Source organism: Zosterops lateralis (genome assembly GCF_965231275.1).
Source record: "Zosterops lateralis genome assembly, chromosome: 10".
Taxonomy (NCBI): domain Eukaryota; kingdom Metazoa; phylum Chordata; class Aves; order Passeriformes; family Zosteropidae; genus Zosterops; species Zosterops lateralis.
Window position 1 is genome coordinate 8,503,998 of NC_139770.1, and position 24,337 is coordinate 8,528,334.

Sequence of the window (24,337 nt, forward strand, 5' to 3'; positions counted from 1 at the left end):
CAGAATTATGTGCAGAGGCTCCACACGTGTGTAGGCTTTTCCACGTGCTTTAAGTGAGGTATGAAGAATTAAGGAAAAAAGAAAAATCTTTCTTGAGATTTTTCTATGGGAAATTCAAAATTAGGTTAAGGTCTTCACATTATAATTAAGAAGTTTACCCACAAAACAGCAGAACCTCACTAGCTTTTAATGCTACCCGGTGCTGAAGTGCTGCTCCCTGTTCATGCCCTGTCAACATGCTGTGACACTCAGGCCCCGAGAGCGTCCCTGCTCAGGAGGGTTTGGTGTGGGGTGCCAGGCTCAGCACACCGGGGCTGTTCCTTGGGGACCTTGGGGACAAGCTCCCTGACACTGCTGAGGGAGGCCACAGCCAAGGCTGACCCGCCCCGTTCCCCTCAGGAGCTGCTTTAAGCCGAGGCTGCTTGGGACCCCTCCCCGAGCTCCAGCTCCTGCTGCATTACAGGTATCCCTCTGCCTGGCCCCAGACGCTGCAGATGCAGACCCAGTTCGGACCCGCTCCGGACCTGCAGGCCTGTGTCCCTCACACCTGTCTGGTCACTGCAGACTTGCTGGGAGACCACTGGGCTGTGGCTGATTATGGCTACCATAACCACACCGGCCCCTGACCATGCCTTGCTAACTCCCCTGAACTTACCTGGCTGACCAGGGTCTTTCCTATTACCTGACTTCATCCCTGGCTGTGCCCTGCTCACCTCCCTCAGGCACCACAGGACAGGCCCCTGCCCCACCAGCCTGGTTGTCACACTTGGCTCCATCTCCCTGTCCCTTGAGGAGCAGCTGTCCCACACTGGGCCCTGACAGATTTTGCAACCAAGGATATTTTTTTCTGATGTTTTTGGGCTGTCTCAGCCCTGCAAGTTCTTTTATCTTCCACAGTTACCTTTCCTTCATGCTCTGCCTGATGGGAGAATTTGAGAATTAAAAGCCAAATACTTCCCTTGGAAAATACCCCAGTTAAATTTCTTTTCCCGAGCTGTTCTTGTGCTTTCATAAAACAGAATGCCAAGGATGAAGACTGTACTAAACTGTTTATTTATTTGAAGATGTTACACAAATTGAAAACCATGTTACCATTTTGGCTGCTATTTTGTTGCAGATAGTTGAGGGGCTTGGGTGCTGGCTAGACTTTCTAGTGGGTAGGCTTTCTAGTTATCAAAGGATGGAGGATGCCTTCTGCCTGCTTTGCTTCTCCTGGACAGGAATCTGATAGAGAAGGTTCTTCAGGAAAAGGGAGAATAACTGGTCCAGTGACTGGTTTGGTCAAGTCTGGTTTGTTTGTTTGAGTCTTTTCTCCATCACTACTGTGGGCAGATCCTACAGCCTCAGGAGGAAGTGGCTTTCTGTCTTTTTGTTCATTTTGACTTTCTCGTAGGCTATGGAAAGTGATGTCCTCATTTGAAGGGGGTAGAATTTTAACCCAGCCCACTGTTTTTTCCAGGTGTGGGGAGAAAGGATTGGCATCTGAAGGGGAAGCCTCTTGATCCTGCTTGGATTTTCCAGGTGTCTGATGAGCTTCCTGGTTTTCCTCTTCAGTGGCAGGATCCTAAATAACAAGCAATGAGCATTATCTAAATTGAAGCAATTCCAAATTCCTTCAAATATGAAGTTTACCCTTCATACTAAGGATCTGCTGCACTTCCAAGACCAGCTACAGAACACAAGTTCAAAGGATAAATGGATGTAACTACTTCTTGTGCCAGTGGAGATGGGTGCATGAAACTTGGGTAACTACAGTGATATCCCCTTGCATTCCCTTTGTGATTTGTAATTTCATTGTAGAGCATTCTGAACACACTCTGCAGGATTGTCTCTATACTCACTCTATTGCGTTTTTATCCACCCAACAACAGTCTGCTTTATCACAAGAGAGATTTCTTCCTGATCTGGCCTTATCACTTTCTTGAAGCATGTCTTTGTGAATAAGAAAACTTAAAAATGGCTAGGCTTTCAAAAGTTCAATACTTGTTTTGTAAAGGAGTATTACTCTTGTAATATTAAGATTAGATTTAGAAATACCTGCTGACTGTAGATTTCACAGGATATTGTGACAAACTGTTCCACACGACTGTTTACTACAGAGCCTTTGCAGAAACCGATTTTCTGTAAGAAGAAAATACAAGCATTTTTTCACATGGAGCCCTGATACTAAGCTCCTATCTTGTAAAATAAGTGATTATGAAAGGCTGAATAGTTATAGCTTCTAAGTGTATTTGTAGGGATAAACAGCTTGGGCAAACTTTTATTTTGTGATTGGCAACCTCACAAAGGCAGGCAGTGTTTTGATAAAGGCCTTGTGTTTGCAAAGGAGGGTTAGGTAACACAATAGCAAAAATAAGCTGGATACTTAAGGCCAAACTACAACAGCTTGCTTAGGTTCCCCTGCAGCAGAATATCCCTATGCAGGCAAGTTGTGTGTGGAACAGAATATAATTTTCCACACAGAATCAATTTCACACCATACTAGTGAAAGAAACCATGAAAAAGATTCTGTTTCTAGTAGTTGTGTTTGTACTGGGCTGTAGGTATCATGGCTTGGATCTCACTTAAGATGGGGGTTTAGATGTTCCATTTTCCTTACAAGTTTTTCCTTATTTCCTAAATGTTTTCCTTAGCTGACCTGATTGTAGTATGAATATATTCTTCATGCATTGTTTGTGATTTATTGTCTATGTCTGTTTCTTTGGAAGAAATCCTTCACACTCATTCAGTTTTGTAAGGCAATGGCTACTCCACCTTTTTCTGGGTGGTATTTTTTTGTTTTCTTCGCTTATGGACTTCTGGTATGAATTCAGAACTTTTGCTGAAATGTTTATTCTAAAGCAGTCTGTAGAGTTGCAAGACACTATAGAGCTATGATCCACAAAAAGATGATGTGGGTTTTGGTTCTTATCTGCAAAAAGCCACAGAGATAAATACTAAATTTTGCTATTTCATGGAGAAATCATAGTATCTGGAAAACGGGTGTTTCTACAAGGAAAAGTACTTACGGCTATTTCTGGTGGAAGTGGCTCACACATCGAGATGTCAGCAACTGTGTCATCTTTGGAGCAAGATGTCTCCTGAATTAAAAACTCCACAAAATATGCAGGACCAATGACCCACTGTAAATGAGAGGCCAGTGGCAATTAGAACTTGTGCATGTCAGGAAGAACAAAGAATTCTAGTGACTTTGAAATATATGAAAACCTGCTAAGTCTGGAAGGAACAAGTGATACTTGGGGCATTACTATTAGTTGTGTTACAGTAAATGTTTTTTTACCAGTGCTGCTTTATTGCCTGGTCATTTTTTACTTCTTATATATGCACAATCTCAAAAGCTCATGAATTGGCATCATGGAAACGGGTTTAGGTTTTGTCATAAATTAGCATCCATGCAGAACTACATAGCCAAAGACCCTCTTCAACATCTTGTTGACAATTTCTGGTTGTTTTAATGAACAGGATGATTTTACTATTTCTGAAATTGGAGTTAGGAAATGGAAGTGATTAAATAGTATATTTTAGTAACATCTGACAGTTTAGACAAAAAAGAAAAAACACTTTGCTATCTACACATACTGAATTTTAGAGATACTAGATAATACTGTGGCAAACAAAGAGGACTTAGCCATGAGATCATGAGCTCTCTGTTAGTGTAAAATTAGTTCTAAACTATGCTTAGACTCATTCAGTGAATTACAGGTATGTATTGGAAGGTATGACTGTGCTTTTGTAAATACTTTCTGTTAGGGAGTTGCAAATTCATGGTGGAAGAAGAAGGAGCTAACAGTGAAGTTTTTCTGAACTTTGGAAGCATGTCTGTGTCTTGACTTGCATAAAGCCTTTCTTTTTGCGAGAAATGGAATCAGTCTTGGATCAAGAAGATCAGGAGTATTCTGAATAGAAGGATTCTTGAGGGCTAAGATAAATCAGATGAGCCTTGGCTTACCTGCATTGAAGCTCTTGTGACATTGAGGACAGAGAAGTAATGAGTTTGTTCACTCTCTGCATTGAACTTGGCAAGACTTTGAACAGCAGTCCCCAGGTATTCAGGTTTATCTGGAGAATCATCAGCTGGGCAGTCGGGACATACTGACCAAATATATCTGCGTGGAACTTTTTATTCAAACACAACAGTGTCAGAGAAGGCATAACCATAAAAGCATGTTAACAGTGTAGGTCACTGTAAATGAATCTATGCCCCCAACCCTGACCACTTGTCCTCCATTCCCCTGGAGTAAGAATATGTGGTTTGCATCCCTCAATAATTTTGAATCTTTATGTATTTGCAGACCCATAAAAATGCTGCAGTGGAGGCAGACAGTGAAGGAAAATTTCACCCTATTGACAGTAGGCTTGCTGTTTTTCCTTGCCTTTCACAAAACCACAAAAATGTTTTTTGGTTCAGAGGGTAAAAGCCCATATAGACATTCTGCTGAGTGTCCCAGAGGTTAAAACAGTTATTACTGAACTCTTTTGAGCTGCAGCACCTCCCTGGCCTTATGGTCACTGACTTGAGAAAATCAGGGCAGCTGAAGCTAATGGAGATACTGCAGTGTCATAATTACATTTAAAGTTTAAAATAATGCAATTTGGCAAAGAGCTTTCCCAGTTCTTTTATGAAGAGTATGTTAAAGACATACCTGGTTGTAACGTGCACTCATAAGTATTCAGGTGAGCAATATTTCTTGCCTGATTAATATAGATAATTGCTTTGCATTGACCGTAAACCTGAAACAATTTAAACATTTAGAAACAATTAATATTGCACCCTTTACTGATCATCTAGTACCTAGACAGGAGTGGCTCATTTTCTTCTTGCAATCATGGAATTCTTTTCAAGACAAAAGTTCTGTTAATGCTCAAATGATAATGAAGCACATTTCTAAGCATCTCATTTAAAAATACAAGGCCAGCTCATCCCCTGGTGTGATTCTGAGCTATACAGATGCAATGCTTGACTGCTGGGTGGCCTGCCCAGGGCCACTCTTCTGGCAGCTGAGAAGTGCCCCAGGGTCACAGAGTGCTCCTGGCTCTCTGTCCTGGGCTGGGTCCATGTCTGGAACCAGAGAGTTTAAACCCAGAGATAATTCAGAGTGTCTGGATCCAGTCACCTATCTTCCACCTTCCCCCTTTTCTCTATAGTCATAGGGAGAGTGGTAGGAAGGACCATAAATCGGTTTTGTGGCATAATAGGGTCATCCTTGCACACAAAAGCTCTGACTTTATGGCCAAAAAAAATACTGGCCTGTTAATATCCATTATGCTTTTATATTTAAGAGTTGAAAGTATATTCTCTGAGAGCTTAGATATTTCTACATGTTTGCTCAAGGCCTCTGGACGTGAATTTCTTGGCTTCACTGAAACAATATCAATCATACAGGCTTTGTGCCCTTTTTCTGGTGAAAACACTGTAATGAGAAGTGAGCAGAATTCTTCTATTTTTTTTTTTCTAGTTTTTCATTGAAATTTAAAATTGATTTGCCTTAGAAGCAGTCCAGGACAATTAAATCATAACTTTTTTTTTTTTTCTTTTAATGAACCTTGTTTCTTATCATCCTTAATTTTCTTTTTTTTTCCCTTGTTCAGAACAGTTTTGGTCACCTGTAGCAACAGTCTTGGACCACTTTCTGTCTTTGCAGCTTATATTGCTGAGCTTTCCTTTTTCTCCTATTTCAGTACAATTTTTGCAAAGTTGTCAGAATAAAAGTGGTATTAAACTAAACCAAAAATCACATGTTAAATAAAAGTGTGTTTCTTTTATTCCCTCTTGACAGGCTGTCTTTAAAATAAACTCTTATTGAGTTGCTATAAAAAGTAAATCATTATTCTAAATAGTGTCTTAGCATGGCTATTTAGTGTGGTCTCTTTATTAGCTCTGGTCCAAAACTTTTTTTTTATTTTCACTTTTTAAAATAAATCTTATCAGTCTGTAAACTGATTAGAAGGTACAGAGTAAAATTGTGGATATTATAAAATGGGCTTTGATTTTTTCCTAAGTTTCCCACTAAAAATGCAAGTGTAGGGATTTTGCAGTTATCAGTAGTACCTGAGTAACTCATCATATGTGAGATTAAATAGAAAAATAAAATCCTTACAGTTGAATGAGCAGGTCTGGTGTTACAGTTCTTCCACAACTTTTTGCTGCGTACATGGCATTCAGTATCTACTACATCCAAGATTAGATAGAAGACAGAACCAGTGATCTCCTGAAAACAAGAAACAAAAGGGTCACATCCCATTTTTGTATCAAACAAAGTAGGGACTCATAAAAAGAAGAGATGCAGAATTGGAAAACACACGGGTGGAATGCATAGATATCCTGAAAACTGAAAACTCTGTGACAAAAATGGCAAATCAGGTGAAATTCAGGTCCTGTTAGAACAGGCTTGGTTATGCATCTAGCCAGCTTTATATAATGAAAAGTGCTTTGGTCGGTTTTATTTTTCTGATTCTGGTACCAACCAGAACCCAAGAATAAAGACTAAACATGTTTATGTTTTCACTGTCAACTGCATTTATTATCAGATTTGAAAGGTAGGTTATTTTGCCTGAAATAAGAATGAGATTATAAATACCACAACTAATAAAAAACTGCTAACATGGAACATTCCCAGTGGGCATTAGAAAGAGAAATATCTTATTTCTGGGGGCAGTACTTCTTCAAGTGTGGATGCTTTGCACTTGCTGTAAGGAGGCAAAGGCTGTATTGATAGAGAAGCTTAAATATCCTCTCAGCTATCAGGGAGTGCTGTGAGAGACCTTGCAGAGTCACACACATGTCTCACTCTCATTTAAAGCTTCAGTCCAGTGCTTGAGTTCTGACCTGTGCTCAATTCCAGAAACCTTTATTCAGTTCACTGCAGCACAAGGTGCACAAAGCAATTCAGGCTCAACTTTTGGCCAAACATCTTTCCAGGCAAGAAGTACAAGGAAGGACTAAAAGTACAGCTCTGTGTATCCAGTGCTTACATCATGTAGTGCAGGAACGTGAGATGCTGCTTGATGCAGCTCCTCATTCTGCTTCCACTGAAGATACGGGTAAGCACCTTTCCAGCAAATTTATCAAGGATACAGCTTAGCTGGATCATGTTTTATTTATATCCTTAGTGGAAAGCTGGAAAGAGGGCGGCTGTCATTTCTACATCCTAAAGAACTTAGATGTGAGTGTTAGCGGCGTGTTTAGACTGAGATTATGTCTTTGCTGAAGGGGGAGAAAAACCAAATCTGAATGACAGCAGTGTTCATTCATCCCTGCTTGATTTCATTGGTTTGTGGAGAAAACAGTAAATGGGGCAACAGTCTTGTGGAAGCCTGGGGCCAATATCTATATCATTTTGGCTTTAGTTTTGGCTTCTGTTTAACAGTGACTTAATACCAGTCCACAGGGCCTATAAAGCTGGAGTACTGCTGACTTTTTTGTCTTCATACTGCCTAGAAAACCACTAAGTGGTATCTGCTCTGGAGTTCTCTGCAGATCAAGAGATTAAAAAATACTCTGATCACACCCTGTAGGGATTTGTGGGATGCTGATTTTATGCGAGCTCTACCATATATACTAGTAATACTAAAGCCTTTAAACATGAAAGGGCAAAACTAATAGAAAATAAATATAAAGAATGATTAAATTGTTTTGCTGTAATTGTCTCTTAGTTCTATTCTTACATATGCAACTTCTCATGCTTTCTACTATTTTTGGTATTTTCATTTTTTTTCCTAAGTACTCTATAAAGTCATCTGGTAATGCCTTGCACTGAGATCTCAGGATAGCTTACACTAATCCTGAGGTTTAATTATGAGTTTCATTTTGAAGGCTGTGAAAAGATCAAAAGTTATTTTGACAAAGAGTCACGCTGAGGTGCAGCAGTGGTGTTTGTGCAGTGGCACAGCAATATCCCCACACCTGGCTGCAGAGATCCTTCTGTGGAAAGGACTGATCATAATTTTCTGTTTACATACAGGATATCTAAGTACCATGATGATAATTCTCTTTAATATTATAGCTAATACAGCTTAAATCAGTGAACACAAAGTAAGACCAGTCAAAGAGTAATTGCTATTTGCTGAAAATGTGGGTTTCAGTAGCACAGCATTTGGTACAATTTTGTAACTTTAAATATGACTTATATAAGAAAAAAGCCATCACAAAAACTATCCCTATGAAGAAGAAATAGCCAAGAAAAATGTGCATCTTTAAGCAGTCTAGTATTTGAAATTGGTGACTTGAGCTTTCAGACTGGTTGTTAAGGTATTCTGGAGGCAAAAGCATACAAATACCTCATTAAAGAAATGTTCTTATAATGAAATGTGTTTGGTGTTAGTTGGGTTTCCTCAGCTGAATCATGAATATTGATTATAAAGCATAGTGATCTTAGAAACACTAAATGCAACCAGGGCAGACCAAACAGTATTTCTTGTTGCCTATAGGTCTCTTGTATAATACCAGCTCTAACAAGCAGATAAGGTTATTACAAAATCTACACATCTTATGGTCTACCTGCTTCTGTATGTATCACCCTCCACTGGGGAAAGGATAATTTGAAGCTTATTCAGAGCTCAGCAGATCACTGAAGGTTTAATCATCCTTATTTTAATTTTCATTAAAAGACCGTTATGCAAAGGCCTTTTGATATCTGCTTAGTATTGAATAAAAAGTTGTATATCTTTCCAGTGCCAAAAAGATCCCTTCCTCAGCACTGCTGGTGCCAGGCTGCAGTGTGTGCTGGGCAGCCTGGGAGACAGAGGACATGTGGCAGTAGGGTGACCTGGTGCAAGGGAAAGAAATAAAATATTTTGGCATGTTTTGTAATTTTGGTTAAGTGCCTATCATTGAAGCTAATCATGAGTATCTTGTATGAAAGCAAGCTCTGTCCTACTTGCATATAAGTTAATAGCAGATGGCTCATTAGTTTCAATTAGAGCAAAGCTGAACCACAGGTTGCTTAAGGGCAGATTTGAATTTGAAGTAACTTTGAAAATGTTTTTATCCTCAGTACTGCTTAAGAAAGTGAGAGGAACGACCACTGACTGGTGTGGGAGGAAAAACTTATTAAATTTTTTGAGAGGAATGGGAGGTGGCTTAAGGCTGTTACTGTCTGTGAACCCCTTTGACATTGCTGACTGTTCCTTATGTAGTAAGTCCCAGCAGCAGCAACAATGGGACAAAGGGCTTAGAATGTCTAGTTTGTTATTGCAATGTCTTGAAACACCTTATTTACTGGGTACAATAATAGATGAAAAAAAAAATAAAATAAATAAGTAAATTAACCCCCCCAATGAACAAAGTATGCTTGCTCTAAAGCAAAAAGTTAAATCATTAGGAAATTGTGTGACAGAGAAGTCACAACCAGGGATGAAAATTCTGTTGTGCTGAGATATCTTTGTCACAGGTGAAGGGAGAAGTAGGGAGATAACTGAGATGGTTTGCAGCATGCTGCACTCTAGAGTGGTCATAGGGATCTCTAATTATTGCCAATAAGAAATAGCCCCAGGAAGGGGTCTGAGCACCTAACTCCAGGCCTGGTGATGTGGTTTCTGGGCCAGCTCACATGCATCATGAGGAAAAATTCTGAAGAGACCTGATCCAGTTGCTTAGCAGGCACATTCTGTCACCTGAGCAAGGCAATATAGAGAACACAGTGCAAAACACAGCAGAGCATCTTTAGCTGTGAGATCTCGGGTTGCTGGAGTCCACAGTGTGTCTGCAGGAACCATGTCCTTGTAAGAGCAGCAGGAAGAAGTGTCATATCCTTGCCAGCACAGATCTTTAGGCATCTGGCAACAAGCCTAATTTTATTTAGAGTTCAGAGCTCAGCCTTTCAGGTAAGCCTATGGGAAGTGAGCAGGCGTTGCAGGGAATGCTAGCAGCAGTGCCTAATCTGCTGAAGGCCCTGGTGAATTCATTTCAGGCTGTCCCTAGTTAGTGCCAGTAGATTCAGTTATTGTAGCACAAAATCATCATAAATTAAGCACACACAGAGAAATACAATACTTGAGGAAATGTGAGTGATATTCTATAGGTATTTCCAGTGTATTTTTTGCCCTTGAACTGGGTTTCACATTTCTTCTAGAGAATGAGTCATCTTTTAGAGATCTGTAAAGGAATTTCTTGGTCCCAAGCAGGATGTGTTTACACCTGTTAGTGCTCATATCTTTTGTGCAAAGCGCACGATGACTTACTAGCCTTTGCACTCCAACTGCTCAAGGCAGTGGGAGGAAGGTGTAAAATGAAATTAAATCAGAGTAGTGGTGTTTCATATCAAATTTGAACTGATGCCTGGAGCTACTCCAAGGGCCTGCAGCAGAGAGTCATGACTGATATTGGCTCTCTAATTGCCCGCAGTGTGATGAAATTGTTTCTAGTCTGTGCATAAAGTTGACACGGCCTCTGGAGTCCTGTGAACAGAGCTTTGCATTTGCCTTTTGAAATATTTCTTCATTCAGATAGCTATTTCTAAGAAATAGACACAGGGAGAAACATATTGAGCAAGAGGGTGACTTACCTGTGGCTGCTCTCGGGCGCTGACAATTCTGTAGAGGCTGAGGACGTAGCCCTCCTGTCGGTCAGCATTGACCTGGCGGAGAGCCAGGTCTGCAGCCTCCTCCACTGCAGCCTCATCACAGCGCAGGGAGAGCAGGGCAGCCCCTGCTCCTTGGGCTGCAGGGGCAGCGGTGCAGGAGCAAAGCACTTGGATGCCAAAGAGCATCCAAACAAGCCAAACCATTTTGCTTAGAGAGCTGTGCTGCATATCGGGGCTGTCAGTCAGGATGGAGGGGCTGAGACCTGAGTGAGATCACAGACTTCTATAGTGGAGCCGTGTCTCTTTATAAACTTGTGTCCCTTTTTTATTGTATACTGACCATCACCTTTAAACCTACAGCTGGAACAGTAAACACTAAGTCAATGATTACAAGGTTTTACAGAAGTGTTGTTGCTTCCTCTGAGACCAGAAAGCACTTTTTCCTCCTGGCTTTCTATCTCTAATTTGGACTTCACTGGGCAGATCATGCAATTTTGACCTCATGGCAAGGGATAAGAATGCACACACAAAGCTGCTTCCTGAAGAAACCAGATTTGCTTGAATAAATCTATGTGCAGAACAGGTCTGACTCCAATTCTGTTGTGTCAGTGATCCAGTTCTCTCCCCAAATGAAACAATAACAAAGGTCTCAGTAATCTGAACAGAAAACGGATAAATGCCACAAGCTTGACTGGTTTTGCAATTTGTATTTGTTAAATGCCAGTTTTAAACACCTATATTGACTCTATTATATGCAGTCAGTGTGGTTGTGATAGAAAGCTCAGTTTGGATTCATTCTGTGAGCATTTCTACTCATCTGGATACCTACAGTTGAATGCCACCTCTTAGCTTGGGAGGCATTGAGACCCCTTAAGAGTCATGGAAAATTCTTCCCAGAGAAACTGGTTTGAAATGATAGCAGTGTGCCTTGTGAATAACCTGTCAGGAACTCCATGCTGGAGACAAGGGGGAATAACTTTACAAGTAGCTTCTATCTTGAAAATCTGGAGAAGTGACAGTGTCCATTACTTGGGGAGGATCCCAGTAAATGTCACTGGTTTTCTACTAAAGAGCAATTCTGCAGCATTTCACCTTGAAGGGTACCAGAAGCTGGGTTACCATGTCCCTGGCTCTTATTTTTTGTCATGGGACTGTGTGATTGCAGCTTTCTGCTGGAGGACAGCAAGTACCTTTAGGTTTGGAAGTTCTATTGAATGAAGAAGAAAAAGTGTAAGTGAAGGGCATAATTGTCTCTTCAATACTACTGTGATGTTTGAAGTAGTTAAAAATTTCTATATTGTCTCTTTCTTTGGCTATGTAAAGAATTTTAGCCCAGAAGTGTTTAAAGCATCTGGGAGACAGCAGAATGTATCCCAGGGATGTCCATAGAAAGCTGGGATTATAGATACAGCCAGAAAACCTGCAACAGCACTGGAGCTGAAACTCTTCTAAGAAGACTTTGGTGGCAGAGGTGCAAAACTCTGATAGCAGGACAGAAGGGGCACAGGGCTGCTCGAGTGAGCCCCTCACGTGGTGGGTGAGGGATAATGCATGGGCTGTGTCCAGAGGGATGGGATACAAGGGCTGAATGTTGAGAAACACTGCTGTAGCCATAGTACAGGAACCGCAGAAGCAGCAATGCAGACCCACTCACATTGTTCCTTGTGCCTGGGGATGCTTCCCCTGCGGCTAAAGGATAATAACTCATTTTCTTTATCCTTACAGTGCGTGGCATTTCTATGGAGATGGGTGCCAGTTAGTACTGGCTGTGTCACTGCTTCTTATAATAGGGGATTGTTATATCCCTGACTCTGTTCTTTGTACTCTTCCTCTGCCTGGAAAGGAAAAATTTCTCTGTTGAAGTAGCTGACCTCAAAACATGGACATAGCTGGGAAATCCGAGCATGTACAGCCAAAGCAGCACATGAAGTACATGGGCTTTTGCAAAACAGGGTCTGAAAAAGCTGAAAAACATTGTCAGCCAGCGATGCAGACCTGGCAAAACTCTTCATGCTGCATTTCAAGGGAGGAGGCATTTGTATTTCATCTACCACCATTTCATATGTCTCATTGCCCAGAAAATTGATTGTTAAATACTGAATCTGTTACTAAGGCCCAGGTGCATGAAAATGGGGCTATACTGGTGGGAGAGAAAGTGATTGCTTCAAAACATTCATAGAAAACAGATCTGTAAGGGGGCACAATGCATCCTTAAGAGGACAAATGTTAAGGAGAAAAAAGATGAAGTGCAGCTACCAAAGTTAAATACACAGAGAATTTTTTTTCTTCTTGTTTTAGAAAACAAGGGAATGGTTTCCCCAGGTATAGGAGAATATCTGTGAAGTATAGAGCCTGCAGATGTTTCTGCTACATATCTTTGTTTTGTGTGTTTTGAAAAGGCAACAAGAAAATGCAGCATTTCTGGATTTCAGGGATCCCCAGGGGCAGGGTTCCTTTCTATAAACATAGTTTCTGCCATCAGAAAATTTTCTAAGCCTGGAAAATGCTCTCTCTTCTAAATTAATTCCTATTTCATTATACAGAAGACAATTTCTATCATTTAGTTATGGTGATTCCAAGTTTTGAAAAGGCTCATGTATCTGGTGTCACAGTGATGCAAAACAGAATAGCTGCCATTTCATTAGATCCTGTACTGTGTCTCATGCCACAAGATGGGAAGATCACCTATCTTACTGCATTAAGAGATTTCTACAGCTTACTACTAGCACTTTTTGAAGGAATGGCTGCATGCAGGATTTACTGAAGTCACTGCTTTACAGAGAAACAAAAACTCCCTGAGCCACTGACTGGCTGTGGCTGGTGCAATTGCCCACAACACACTTCTTGCAAAACTCAGTATTCGCTTGAAATGTGAGAGCAGGTACCTTCACAGCAGAGCTTGCCCTCAGTGTGCTGCCATCACATTAGACTGTGGTTTATAGAGTCGGAGCTGATTTGCCTTTTCTTTATACACCCAGCTGAAGCACTGCCTTTTCCCTTCCTCACTGACAGAGCAGAGCAAAACCTTTCTGTATTGTGAGCTGTTGCACTATCACCAAGAGCAAGTGTTAGTTGTGTTGCTTACTGAGCACTGGATGGTTGTAACTAGAACAGGACAGGTTATTTGAAACAGTTCAGAAATGACATGTGTTCTGCAATTTTTTTGCTGCCTGCATGATAATTATCTTGTAGCAAGTGCTGTTCCTGGTTAAACATTCATGACTGTCTTTGAGACTGCTCCCCGGGGCCTGCAGAATTCCAGTCTGGCTGGCAGTAAAGAACCTTCTGGTCCCAACCCCTTATTAATTCTCTACCTAGAATAGATTCTGCCTCTAACGTGTGCCAGAAATTCAGGCAAGATTTGACTGCCAGGACAATGGTAAATTGCCATCACTGTCTGGGTCCTGTTATATGAGATACATGCCAGTCATATATTTTTTATTCCCTTGAATTGGCATTTCCTCATATGCACACAGACCATGCAGAACCCCATGACTGTACTGCACCTGTGTGTCTGCTGGAAGACAGACAATACACATGTATTTGGCTGCAGGGATTGATGCTTTCAGCCTGCCAGCAATGATTGTGTCCTGACTCAGTGTTCTTTTCATAGACATGGATGCTCTTGTGCCATGTCCAAAAGTTTTGAGGTACTTCTGGTGGATATCAAAAGTAGGTACATGGTAGGAAATATTATAGGTGGAAGGGAAAAATACCTTTTCTTCCTGCCACTTCTTTAGTGTTATTGGTGTGTGATCAAAAAGGAGGACTGACCTGATTTTCCGCAGTGCTCAGCACCCACACATCCCAGTGAAGCTGATGAGAAGTGCAGGAGCTTAGTGTTTTTGAAATCAAGCCCAGAATATGACTCATAATGCTGTGAAGGAGATACTTGACAACTAAATGAAAATATATACAGATAGAAGGTAGCAAAGCATTGAACATTTTATTGTGAACTAACCTTTCAGGTGGTATTTCTATCACAAAGCCACAACTGTTGTATAGCTCTTACAACAGTTTCACTGAGACAATATTTTCTGTATTTTAACTAGAGAATCCCTGTATGTAAAGTAAACTATTGCTATATGTTGTAATCATCTATATTTTGGAGCAGGCCTTTGCAAGACCCTGACCATGACTCTGCTCTCTAGGAGGGTAAAACTCATTTGGGCTCAGAGTCAAGTGTTCTCACCTATTTGTGCTCGATGTTGTGGTCTGTGTGTTGCTGCTGCTGCTCCTGCTGTTGCTGTTGCACTGGTCGCTCAGTTTGGCTGCATTGCATGTCTGAAACACAGCCTAGATATCGAAATGGCGAATCCTCCCAGGGCAGGGAGGAGGAGGAGGCACAAAGCCAACTGGGCGAGGTACTTTGTCATGCTGAGCAGCCGCTGCAACTGCTCTCTTTGTTACTGATTTTGCTGAGAGCATGGAACGCAGAATTTCTGAAGAGCTGGATTCAGATGCAACAGGGTTGTTGTGGGCAAGCCCAAGATTATGGTTTGTGACACCTACAGCACTGGGTGCCAGTCCTGCTGATGTGTCTTGACCTGGATGAATGTAGGTAACTCCAGGCTGGAAAAGAAAAACAGATCATGTTGGTTTTCAGTGATTTGGGGCTTGTGACGTACAGGTAATTGATACCTTACTAAGTACCCTGCTCCTCACTAGCTATAGGCCTGCAACCCAGATTCAAATGTTCCTGACTATCACAGAAGTCTGATTTGCATTGGATCACATGCACAGGAACCCAGGAACACATTTTTTATAGCCAGTGAATCATTAGGACCAAATTCTGTGCTATATGGTCTTTTAGGGCCACCTGCACAGCTGGCAAGACATTCAAGACCAGCTGTCTCATTTTCTCTTTCATATACCTCTTAGACAGTTAATTACAATTGAGTTACCAAGAGCTGTTGTCCATAGGAAGTATTCAACCATGACAGAGTCCTCCTGAGACCAAATGCAGGCTAAAATACCTGGAGAGTACTCAGCTCAAGTGCATATGTTTCCTTCCCCTTGCTACAGCAGTGCAGGACAAGGTCCCTGAATTCAATCGTGTCTAAGGACTAAAAACCTCCAGCCTCACAATGCTGATTTCTGTTTTACATTTATCTGCCCCATCCCTTTAGTTGAGAAGAGTTTGGTTCCCTTTGCCCTGCTAGACATGTGAATCTCCCAGATGCTCAGGAGGGCAAATTGTGTCAAGCATGGATGGCAGACATGACTTAATTCCCAGCACAGAAATCCATAGGATAATCAGGAGCTACCTTCCCTTGGCTTTTAGGATACAAAGTTAAGTTATCACAGGTGGCTAATGCAGTCTACATTGAAAGAAGTAAACTCAAGGTGATGGCTTATAACAGTACCAGTAGGCTAGAATACCCTGGAAAGCAAGGGAATATCGAGTTGGTACCTGATGGCCATACAGCTGGCAGTCCACCTGAAGGTCTTGTGAAGGAAGTTTTACCATCACTGCTCTGCAGAAACCAAAATTCTGGCAAAACAGAACATAGTCAAGAGAAAATAGTTAGGAAATAGAGGGAGGCTGCATTAGAATTTTAAATTTCAGCACATTTAGAAATGGCTATTTGTTCTCATGTTTTATCTGAGCAGTAAAGTGTTTGCTTTTTAGCATGCTGGGCTCAAAAGCCAAGCTCTTTAAATGCATAGGCAACAAATAAGGGAAATTCCTGTATTCTTCTATAGTAAGATCATTTGTATGTGTGGATATGAGAGAGGGAAAGAATATATAGGAATCTAGGTAAAGAGCTCCCACTCCTAAAACTGCTTAGGACTCAGTTTCATCAGAAACAAGAATTTTAACATGGTAAAGTATACAGTATAATTCTCAAGAGCTTATATATCAGATCTGAGTGCACCGGAATTGTAGGAGGGCAAAACAGTCTGCTTTTTTTTTATGTGACTGTGTACTATCTAGTACAAAGAGCATGATTTTCTCAGGTGCTTATTTTAAGAATAAACAATAATATATATTCTGTTGATTAAAAATATTCTGCCTCTGGTCCTCAAGCCTTTTTCAAATGTATTCAAATCCATTAGAATTCAGTCCAGATACCTCAGAGAAAAGAGAAATGTGTGATATAGCTTTAAGAACAATATATTGAAAAACATATCATGATGGTACACATCTCTTGCACTTTGATCCCCACAGGGGTCTATTTTTGCTCCAGTGCAAGCACATCCCAGCATGATGCTGCTTTTCTACCTCAGAGCTGGGGAGATTGGGGCTGATGTGCTGCCATACTCACAGACTGATCCTCGGGCAGCAGCTGACAAGCCCCCACGTTGGCTTTAGCTTCTTCTGCAGAGCAGTTCGTGGCACCCACAGCAAACTCGGTAACAATAATGTGCCCTGGGTGATACTGATAAAACAGGAAAATTGTTTAACTGACTTTGCACTTGGAAACTGCAGAGCTGCTGAGAAAAGATAAAAGGCAAATGTTGTGGCTTCATTTCCCACTGGAGTGAAAGGGAATCCTGTGGCTAAAATGTCACATAATAGTTGGGAAATTAAAAGCAAATCAGGAGGGCAGATTAGAACAAGTAAATTGTGTCTGTTTGCAAATATAACTAGGTAGCAGCGCACAATCACTGTAATGAAATATTATGTTTACACGAAAGGCTAGACATAGTTCTAGAAATTACCTGGATTTTGGCTCTCCCGATCTCGAGGAGTCTGAGGTAAGATTCAGTGGTTTTGCTGTTGTAGTCATTGAGTGCAGCTGACACCGTTTCTAACACGTCTGTGTTGTTCATTTTTGCCAACACTGGACAATCAGGGCAGACTTTGAGAAGGTCTTCATTGGAGTCTGCAGGAGAAATAGATCATGTTTTGATCAGATTGTAAATTATTTAGAAAGGCATTATAGACCTATTCAGTAACACAAAACACTGTTTAAAAGTCTACCCCAAATTAAAGTGGCAGGAATTTTTCCAGTGCAGGCTATAGATGGCAGTGTGTCACACGACTTGGCCATTCAAATCTTCCTGCAAGAAAAAGTGCAGTGGACTTCAGTAGCACATTTTATATGCTCTTACTCAGTTTTTAGTAAATTTTCTTTCTGGAAACCTCTCTATGACACTAGTGCAAATGTGCTTCAGCTCACACAAGGAATGGTAGAAAAATGAAGATATTTTAACTTATTGAATTGTGTTTGTGTGTGTTATTTCAGTAATCAGTTTTGACAGTGGTACTGAAGACATCTTGTACAGAGCAAAGAGATCTCACACTGAGCACGCAGAATAGACATTCTGCTTTCCCATGGCAGAATTGAAAATGCTGGATTTAGTAAAGGAGCTGCATCTGCCAATGGGACTCTGATGACCAACAAGCACAAGTAAACTCAGACCAGCAAGGAATCAAATTCTTAAGGTTAAACTGCTGACTGAAAAGACTCAAATCTGGGACTTGCTCCCCAGTTACTCTTACAATATCTTAATTGTTACAGTAAAGAGGAGCAAAGAGAAACAGTGGGTTTGTAAGGGAATGAAACCAGAAAAGGGGGGTGGATTTAGAAAACCCGTTAACTGTTGTCCTTTATGCCATATTTATACCCAGCAGTTTAGAATCAGAAAAGCTACTGAACTGTTACCACTGCTATAAAAATACTCCAGCCTCTAGATTCAAACCTACAGAACAAAGCCTTTACCTGCATGTGAGTGGCATTTGCTGGCAAGTACAGATAATGTCCCATCCACCTTCTGCAGTTTAACATCACAGTCACCCTCAACTGCCTAGAGAGAGACAAAATTCAAAGGGTTACATTGTTCAGATAAATTGGATTTTCTGATAAAGGGCCACTAAATTCAAAAGAACAGATCCTGGCTGACCATTCCTGGCAACATCGTTCTGATGGCAAAGGCACTGCTAGGCATGTCCTGATGGCTGTGATTTTGTAAAGGCGGATCAGAGCTACAGAATTTAGATCCAAATCTGGATCTCAAAAGTATCAAAAGTACCAGGGTAGCAAGATTGTGGACATTTAGTACAGATTCGTCTCTCATATAAAGAAAAGAATATGAATACTTATGAATTAAGACCTTCCACAGAGCTGTTTGATAACATTCTCACTAATCTCAGCTGGTCAGTGGCCATGGTAACAGCAGAGTGTGCTGTCTTGTGTGAGCAACCTGATCCAGCAGGGAGGAGATGTCAAAGGCAAAGCTGGAGTCACTGGGAAGAGGGAACAGTTAGAGTTACCTCCCCCCCGATGGAAAATAGAATCTGAGCCCTGATGAATACAGGGGTAGATCATGATTCATATTTAGTGAGCTCTGTGAATTAGGCCCCATTCTAGAAACAGCAGGCTCAGACAACATTTCCACTGCTTTGGTCAGGGAAAGCGTCTCACAACTGAATCATACTCGCATAAGAACAAAATATCTGAGGCCAGTAAATTCCAGCTGAGCACTACTTCAAAGGTAGAGCTCTTTCTGAAGGGAATAGCTCATCTGCAGTTGTAACTAGGAAGAGATGGTTTGGTTGAATTGCACCAGGTAACAACCCACACATAGCCACGGGAAGGGTGTTTTTGTACACATGCACAACCTGCCTTGTCTGTGGTTTACAATGAGGCAGTGACATCTGGGCTGAGCAAAGGGACTGAACCTGGAGCCCCTAAAGAAAGCCTCATGGCATTCATGGACTGTACTATATGTGGGATGTTATGTTGGCAGAGATCTGTCCTCTTCAGATAGCAGGACATGAAAGAAATCCAGGAGTGAAGTCTTTCATGACATGAAGGCAGTGAAGTCAGCAAGGAGGTAACAAGTGATTGAGTGGTTACAGGCTGTTACAGGGGCATGACATTTGCTTGGGAATCTGGTGATAGCCTGGCCTCTGGCATTAACATATCGAACATGCACCTTTGGACCCAGCTGGTAACGTTCAGGTACTCACATGTTCTGCAAAGCTCCTCACTGTGCAATTTTCAAGAGGTGTAGGGCTGAGAATAGGGCATGTGGTCTCCAGTAAGTCAAGCTCAAGAAAGATGATGTCATTATTTGGCCCCTGAAAGAAAAAAAAATAAACCATTGAAATTGATGTAATTTCTTCACAAAACATCACCAGATTTCTTCCCTGGGGCTGCACTGGGGTCTCTGTTGCTGACTATATGGGTAGCTCCAGGTATACACCGGAGTAACTGAAAAGGTCCTTACTTTTAACTTCATAAAAAAACAGGACTTCAAATCTGGAGTAAGTCAAGATAATCACTGATTTTATTCCAGCTAATAAGGAACAGGCTCATAAAGTTTGGAAAGTCAGGCTTGTATGCAGTGAGTCAGTTCTCCTAAGTTAACTTAATTTTATGTTGTTAGGTAGTTTTAAAAAATCAACAGCTTTCTTTTTGATGAAAAAACTTCATGTTTCTATAACCAGACACCCAACAAACACCAGGGAGCATTGACCTGTCTTGTTTAGTCCATTGGAATTACACTGAATTGCACCAGTTCTTTTGCATCTGTAACATAAGACACATTTCCTTGGGCGCCCTAGGTCCAAGATTGATTCTGATTTTCGAGTCATGAGTTATTCCATTTAAACAAATTGTTTTAGTGTAAAAGCATTAATATGAGCAAAGCAGTGTCACCAGTGTTTTTGTGTGGGTAACTCCAGACACATTTGTAATCTCATTTATGTCTGTTGTAGTCTTTTCTAAACTTACCTTTTGGTATCTTCTCTTTCATAACAAGTAGAAAAGAGCAATGAAGTTTCACTCGTGTCATTGTTTGGGACTATTTTCCATGTTTTAAGAGAATCAAAGGTTCTGAACTGGCGCATACATTGCATTCATGACCATTTCTATGGCCTTTCTAGACGCCTACAATGATGGCAATAGATCTTAGGGAAAATAAGCCACTGTTATTTTCATTTAGAACCCTTGGCAGCTCAATGGGACATTACGTAAAATTAATGCCTACTACAAAATCACTAATAGCATGGAGTTTTGATAGGTATGTATTTAGCCAATAAGTAATTACCTGCATCTCAAAGATTACCCTCAGTTTTCTCCAGATTAGCTACTGGGCTTGCAATCAGCACCTGGAATGATCTGCTCTAGCAAACGTGCTGCATTTCTAAACCGAACCATTTCCAGCATTGTAAAAAAAATCTGAACATTTCTGTCTCCCCCTCTGTTCTGCTCTTTGAGAGATACATTCCAGTGACCTGGATTCTCCACCACTACCAGGTGTCCTTGCCTCATTTAAATCAACAGAGCCATGCTGATTTCCCCATGTGAGGATACAGCCCTTGCACTGGTGATTTCCAAGCACCCCCAGGTGAACACAGTGTTCTGCAGCAAGCTCCTCACTTACCTGGGGTACCACGCGGATATTGTCAATTCTGTTTAAGGCAAACTTGTATCCATGATGACTGTGGCCATTAATATAATTCACAGCAACTTCAGCTGCTGCTTCAGATTCTGGGTCATCACAGCCCAAGGGAGCAGGGGGAGCTGCTGGTATAGCTTTGTGAATTGGAAGCTGAACAAGCAGTATTAAAGCTACTAGTGCCTTCATGGCACCTGAGGAAAACTGATCCCTTTCAGAAATAAAGATCTAAGAATACAGCTCAGATGGTAGCTAGGTAGCGAGAACTGGGGCCTCATTTATATAGTACATACCTCAGATTTACATGAGCACACGCCTGATACTTGTCCCAGTTCCAAGAAGCATTGCAAACAACAAAAGAGCAAAGTAAATGTTAGGACATCAAGCTGACTGATTAATTTTGGCCAAAGTAAATTTTATCAGGTAGGATATTGCGAAGTCTGCTAAAGCAGCTTCAGAAGAAAGCGTCAGCAGAAATGTAACACAATTTTTAGACACTTCTACCAACCAAATACTGTCCAAGTAAGAGGAGTGTGATCCCTTCTGTTAAATGTGTAGAGATGCTAGTGCTAATTAAGCTTTCTTGTAAACAGGACACATTCTTTTGGGGCCCTAATCTCACCAGACACCAATCTAAATTGTGAGATCAGTAGTATGATAATTTAGAAAATGGAATTTTAAGTAGTTCTAAGGATCATATTCAACACCAAATGTAATTGAATAGCAACTTTTGCTACTGAATTTATTTGGAATAGGAAATGAGGCATAGTTCCTAAATCCTTTGCATCAGCTCATTCTTTCTCTGAGTAATCTGAATATGTCCAATAATTCTTGGAGTTTTATTTTGCAAAGCAGGCATTTTGTAGGAATGTTTCTGGAATATGTTGTACAGATTTGAGGATTTGGCAGAAGATTGTAAAGAGCACAAAGTGTTTTAAAGAGAATATAGAGGAAAATTAGCTCCTTAAATGCTTAGGAATGCTGGATCCAATCTTATATTTACATTCACAGTGTACATATTTACAAAAGAGTAACAGGATAAAAAAAAAAAATATTCTCTGTAGCAGAATAAAGCATCTATGATGTGTCCAGAATCTACAATCTTTAATTTAAGGTGAGATGACTTTGGCTAAACAGATTCTAGCTAGCCAGTCTGGCTCAACCAACAGAAATTGTTTTCCTGCAGGGGATTCAGAGCAGGTTTCTACCATCTATGTTAGGGAAATGATCAGGCTGCAGAACAGTAAAGTCTCTTTTGGCTTTAACGCGTCTGAATCTCTGTTGTCAGTTTTAGAGTTGAGGAAACTATCTGCAGATCTGAGATCAATAGAAGGGTTTGACATAGTTAGAAGTTGGAGATTTTTAACTTTAGGTAGTAAGTATTCCTCCTCTGCTTACACAATATTATGAGAGAAGCTAAAAGTTTTGGTAAAAGAAGTGGTCTTGAGTCATGCCTCTCTCTCCTACAATCTGTGAATACAGAAAACACTATAGAAATAAAATGGTTCAACTGGACAGATTACATGATAAAGAAGGAGAATGGGAAGAGACTAAAAAGATTAGATGATTTGCTTCAGTTGTGTGGCATGAGGTGTGTTTTGGATGCTAGGATTTGCAAATTGAAGAGATTTGTGGGGAAAAGAAAGGCTTTTTCTCTCTCTTGCATTAAAAAATTGATCTGAGCATGATTTGTTTCTTCTCCTCGACTTGAAGCAGGTGTTATTTGGCATTTGTTCTGTTGTTTGGATGATCATTTGTTTTCCTGACTTTGGCCTGGAACAATTAAACAATGAAGGTTTGGTGTCCCAAAAACACATTTTAAGTGTTCCTTGTGGGCATCTTTTGAATCACAGTAAATTTATTTAGAAAGATATTATTTTACTCTTTAGTGTTAATGCACAGTTCAGTTTCTCACCTGTAAATCTTTTAATTCCCTTTTTCCTTTTTTTAGTATGAAACATTGAGATGAACTTCCACCAGGTGCAGATTGAAATTGTTTTTCACCTGAGCTACATATAATTATCCCAGTGAAGGACTTAAAATATTATTTATAAATTTCATGTGGTCATTACTCAGTTTCTTAGGTTACGTCTTTTCTACTTCGTAATTGCAAATACTGTAGGATGTATAACATTTCTGCAGTCAAACACTACATATTCCTAAATATAATATATAACCCAGTTCAGTCAACTTCAGGTTCCAGTTTCAAAGAACAACTTAAAACCTCAAATAGCAAACAGGATTTATTATCTTCTTTCTTCCCTCTTCATTGTCACTCTCATTCCGTATTCCATTTACCAAGCAGGACAAAAAGGAAATACTTTGAAGCCTGGTGTACCTCTCCTTGGTTTCTCTATAGGCTTACTCAAGCCCTTCCCCTCTTGGTGACTCTGTGAACTTTCTTTGTGGGCACGCAGAGGATCAGAAATGTGTCCACATGATTATTAATGCTCAGTGCCATGTTGAATGTTTGCAGTTAGCAGGTTTTGGGTGACTTGTGATATGTGTGAGGAAATCTGTGTTTGATTTTTATGTTTGGGAAAGGAGTTTAAAAATACAATCAGGTAGTTTGGGTACAGGTAATATGACAAAGGAGCCTTTCACCTTTTGGGTACAGACTGACACGCATCTGCCTAATTATTCCCTCTGAACATGTGATTGCTGGTGTCAGTTCCCTGCAGGCCTGTGGCCCATCATGACTGGCCTTTGTACAGCACCCTCACACAAGAGGCAATAACTGCAGAAATAACTTCTCACTGAACTCAGGGCAGATCTATTCTCTTTCTTTCATGCCTGAGACATAGTAACACATTGTCCTGTATTTGCAGTAGTGGCTGCAAATAGTTCTTGCAGCACAAGAAAGGGAGCTGAATCCCATGGGCTCCTACACAGAAGGTGACATCTCAACCCCACTGAAGTGAACAAGTCTTTCACAGAATCACAGTATCACAGAATAGTTGACTTTGGAAAGGACATCTAGAGGTCACCTTGTCCAACCCCACTGCACCAGGAGGGAGGGTGACCTCGAAACAGAACATGTCCAAGTGGCTTTTGATTATCTCCAAGAAAGGAGACTCCATCACCTCTCTGGGCAACCTCTGCCCAGGCTTGTCACCCTCACAGTAAGGTGTGCTTCCTGATGTTCAGATACAACCTTCTATTTCAGTTGTGCTCATTGCCCCAGTCCTGTCCCAGGATACCAATGAAAGGAGTCTTGCTCCACCCCTTTGGACCCTCTCTTCTGGTATTTATATCCATTAAGCCCTTCCAAGCCTTCTCTTCTCTGTGCTAGGTAGCCCCAGATCTCTCAGCTGGGAGATGCTCCAGTACTTCAGTTACCTCTGTGGCCTTTTGCCACACTGTCTCTCCCATATTGAGGAGCCCAGAACTGGGCACAGAAACCAGCTGTGGCCTCACCAGTGCTGAAGCAGGGGAAGGATCACCTCCCTAAAGCTCCTGGCAGT

The 24,337-nt window shown here is 40.9% G+C and overlaps 2 protein-coding genes across 2 annotated transcripts; both read right to left on the reverse strand.

Annotated features, from left to right (window-relative positions):
• Window positions 1–1,030: 1,030 nt before the first annotated feature.
• On the reverse strand, window positions 1,031–10,801 carry FETUB (fetuin B). The gene is made up of 7 exons (XM_083868789.1): window positions 10,503–10,801; window positions 6,099–6,209; window positions 4,644–4,731; window positions 3,950–4,116; window positions 3,009–3,122; window positions 2,038–2,121; window positions 1,031–1,564 (listed from the first exon to the last, which is right to left on the reverse strand). The coding sequence occupies exons 1-7, from the start codon at window positions 10,746–10,748 to the stop codon at window positions 1,151–1,153; spliced, it is 1,224 nt and encodes a 407-aa protein (XP_083724915.1). The 5' UTR covers window positions 10,749–10,801; the 3' UTR covers window positions 1,031–1,150.
• Window positions 10,802–14,447: 3,646 nt separating this feature from the next.
• On the reverse strand, window positions 14,448–21,145 carry AHSG (alpha 2-HS glycoprotein). Its single transcript, XM_083868864.1, has 7 exons — window positions 20,859–21,145; window positions 19,441–19,551; window positions 18,191–18,275; window positions 17,187–17,350; window positions 16,790–16,903; window positions 15,934–16,014; window positions 14,448–15,092 (listed from the first exon to the last, which is right to left on the reverse strand). The coding sequence occupies exons 1-7, from the start codon at window positions 21,060–21,062 to the stop codon at window positions 14,817–14,819; spliced, it is 1,035 nt and encodes a 344-aa protein (XP_083724990.1). The 5' UTR covers window positions 21,063–21,145; the 3' UTR covers window positions 14,448–14,816.
• Between the last annotated feature and the right edge of the window lie 3,192 nt (window positions 21,146–24,337).